The sequence below is a fragment of the Arachis duranensis genome, chromosome 4, assembly GCF_000817695.3.
Source record: "Arachis duranensis cultivar V14167 chromosome 4, aradu.V14167.gnm2.J7QH, whole genome shotgun sequence".
NCBI lineage: Eukaryota > Viridiplantae > Streptophyta > Magnoliopsida > Fabales > Fabaceae > Arachis > Arachis duranensis.
This window is the reverse complement of record NC_029775.3, coordinates 97,753,969-97,756,029: the sequence shown is the minus strand read 5'-3', so window position 1 is coordinate 97,756,029 and position 2,061 is coordinate 97,753,969. Positions and strand designations below refer to the sequence as shown.

Here is a 2,061-nt window from a genome sequence, read left to right as displayed (position 1 = left end):
AATTTTTTTAACAAATAATAATATATATAATTTTTAAATTTATTTCAAAAATACATGTTAAGAATAAAGATAGATACATTGACACGTGATAATATTTAAGTGTGTTCAAATGTATTAGAAAAAATATTTTTTATTTTTTATTAAAACACAGTTGGACATGAAAAATATGTGTTAGATGAATGTTAGATCCGGACATGGAAAACTAGTGAACCGGACTCCTGATTGGTCCGCTTGATTAATATGACCGGGCAAGGATCAGAACCGTAGAGAACCAATTTGAACCGATTAGTTCTGATGAAAACTAAAGAACCGACAATTTTTTGGTTCACCCAGCCGGTTCAAAAGTTTTTTTTTAATTTGCTTTCCAAAACGACGTCATTTTGGTTTTTCAAAAAAAAAAAGAACTAAAGAAGACTCGAACGACGCCAATATCCCCCAATCTCCCAACCCTAATGACCTCCCCTAAACACAACGGCTAACGCCTAATCCTCTCCCTCACTTGCATCTCTATTACTGTTGGCAGTTGGGAGGTTTGCAGGATTTGGAAAGGGGATACTTAGTTAGTCTGAAGATCCTTAAGATGGTTGCCTATTTACATTTCTCATGGTTTAGCATGCTTGTACGCTTTAATTATAATCTGGAAGTTCTAGGATTGCCTTCGGCTTTCCTAGGACATTACATGTTAGATATTTGGGCACTGTTACCATGCTGAGAACCTTCAGATCTCACCCATGCGAATTTTGTGGTTTTCAGATGCAGGACGTGAGGCTCCTCGCTGAGGCATGTTGGAGGCTTCCTTTTGGCGAAGATTCTTGGCCCTTTGGGATTTTATTTTAATCATGTATTTTGCTTAGATACTTATGTTCTCCACTGTGTATATATATATTTTGTATTCGCTCCTCTTAGAGGTTATTTTGGAGAAATATGATTTGTATATTGTCTTTTGGGTTGTCTTTTAGGAATTTCTTTATGTATATGTATGTATACTGTTACGTTCGGACCAGTTACCTTCGCAAGCCGAGTCCCGAGTCTTGATATATGTATCTTGGCACTCATTTATATACCTCTTTACATTAGCTTACTCTTTATGTGTTTGTTTACGTTATCGATCGGAGTGTTGTGCTTTTTGATTTAACGATTTTGAATTTTTCCTTTTTCTTTAAAGGCTCCTAGTTATAAATATTTTTGCAATACTATACGTACTAAATTTTATTTTTAAAGGTCGTAATATCTCGCCACCTCTGTTTTATGACTTAAGCATAAGACTTTGTGTGGTAGGGTGTTATAGTCGCCACCATTCGTCGCGCTGCCACCATGCCACGTCGCAGTCGAGGAGTAGAGCCGCGAGTGAGAGAGAAGGCGATGCAGAGAGAGAGGGTAGCGGGTCTCGAACTGCCGCACCTTCGTCACCGTTCTGCCATGGACTCCATCGATACCTCTGGGGTAGTGCTTGTCGCCGCCATCCATGGAGAACTGCTGCTGCTACCATCGAACTGCTGCAACCCGCCGCTGATAGGGGAGTCCGCCGCTGAGCTGGATGTCGGAAAGAAAGGAGGTGATGGTGGGGAGAGATGTTGTTGCTGCGGTGGCCGTTGTTGCACAAATGGAGGTGACGGCTGAGCTGCCTGCAGCTGTTGGAGCTGCTCTGCCGCCGTTCTGGTCGCCGAATATGGCACGGGTGTTGCCGGCACCACCGCCGGAGCTGCTGCTACTTACTCAATCATTTCTTCTTGATTGCGGTAAGCATTTTTGTTTCGAAAAACACTTTACTATTTTGTAATCTTACGCTGAGGTTTTGCGGCGTTAAATGCTATAAGATTGAGTTTCAGTTATTATATGTTGCGATTAGAGTTTCTATGGTTGCTGTGAAAGTGGTTTGGAGTTAAGGTTGCGGCTTTCTTAAACTCATTCTATTTCCGAGAATTGTTATAAATTGATATTAATGCAAAATGTATATTTTGTGATTTCGTAAGTTTTATGGATTGGTTTGAGTTACTTTGGACGATTATAATTGTTTGTAGTTGAATTATTGATTATTTGAGAAGATTGAATAATTTGGGT

The 2,061-nt window shown here is 39.8% G+C and overlaps 1 protein-coding gene across 1 annotated transcript in view; it reads left to right on the top strand.

Moving 5' to 3' along the window:
* Positions 1–1,532, top strand: part of LOC127746669 (probable WRKY transcription factor 4) — a 4,319-nt gene extending 2,787 nt beyond the window's left edge. The window contains exon 3 of the mRNA XM_052260618.1: positions 1,279–1,532. Coding sequence (XP_052116578.1) covers positions 1,279–1,532 — 254 coding nt within the window. The remainder of the gene's footprint in view (positions 1–1,278) is intronic.
* The last annotated feature ends 529 nt before the right edge of the window (positions 1,533–2,061 follow it).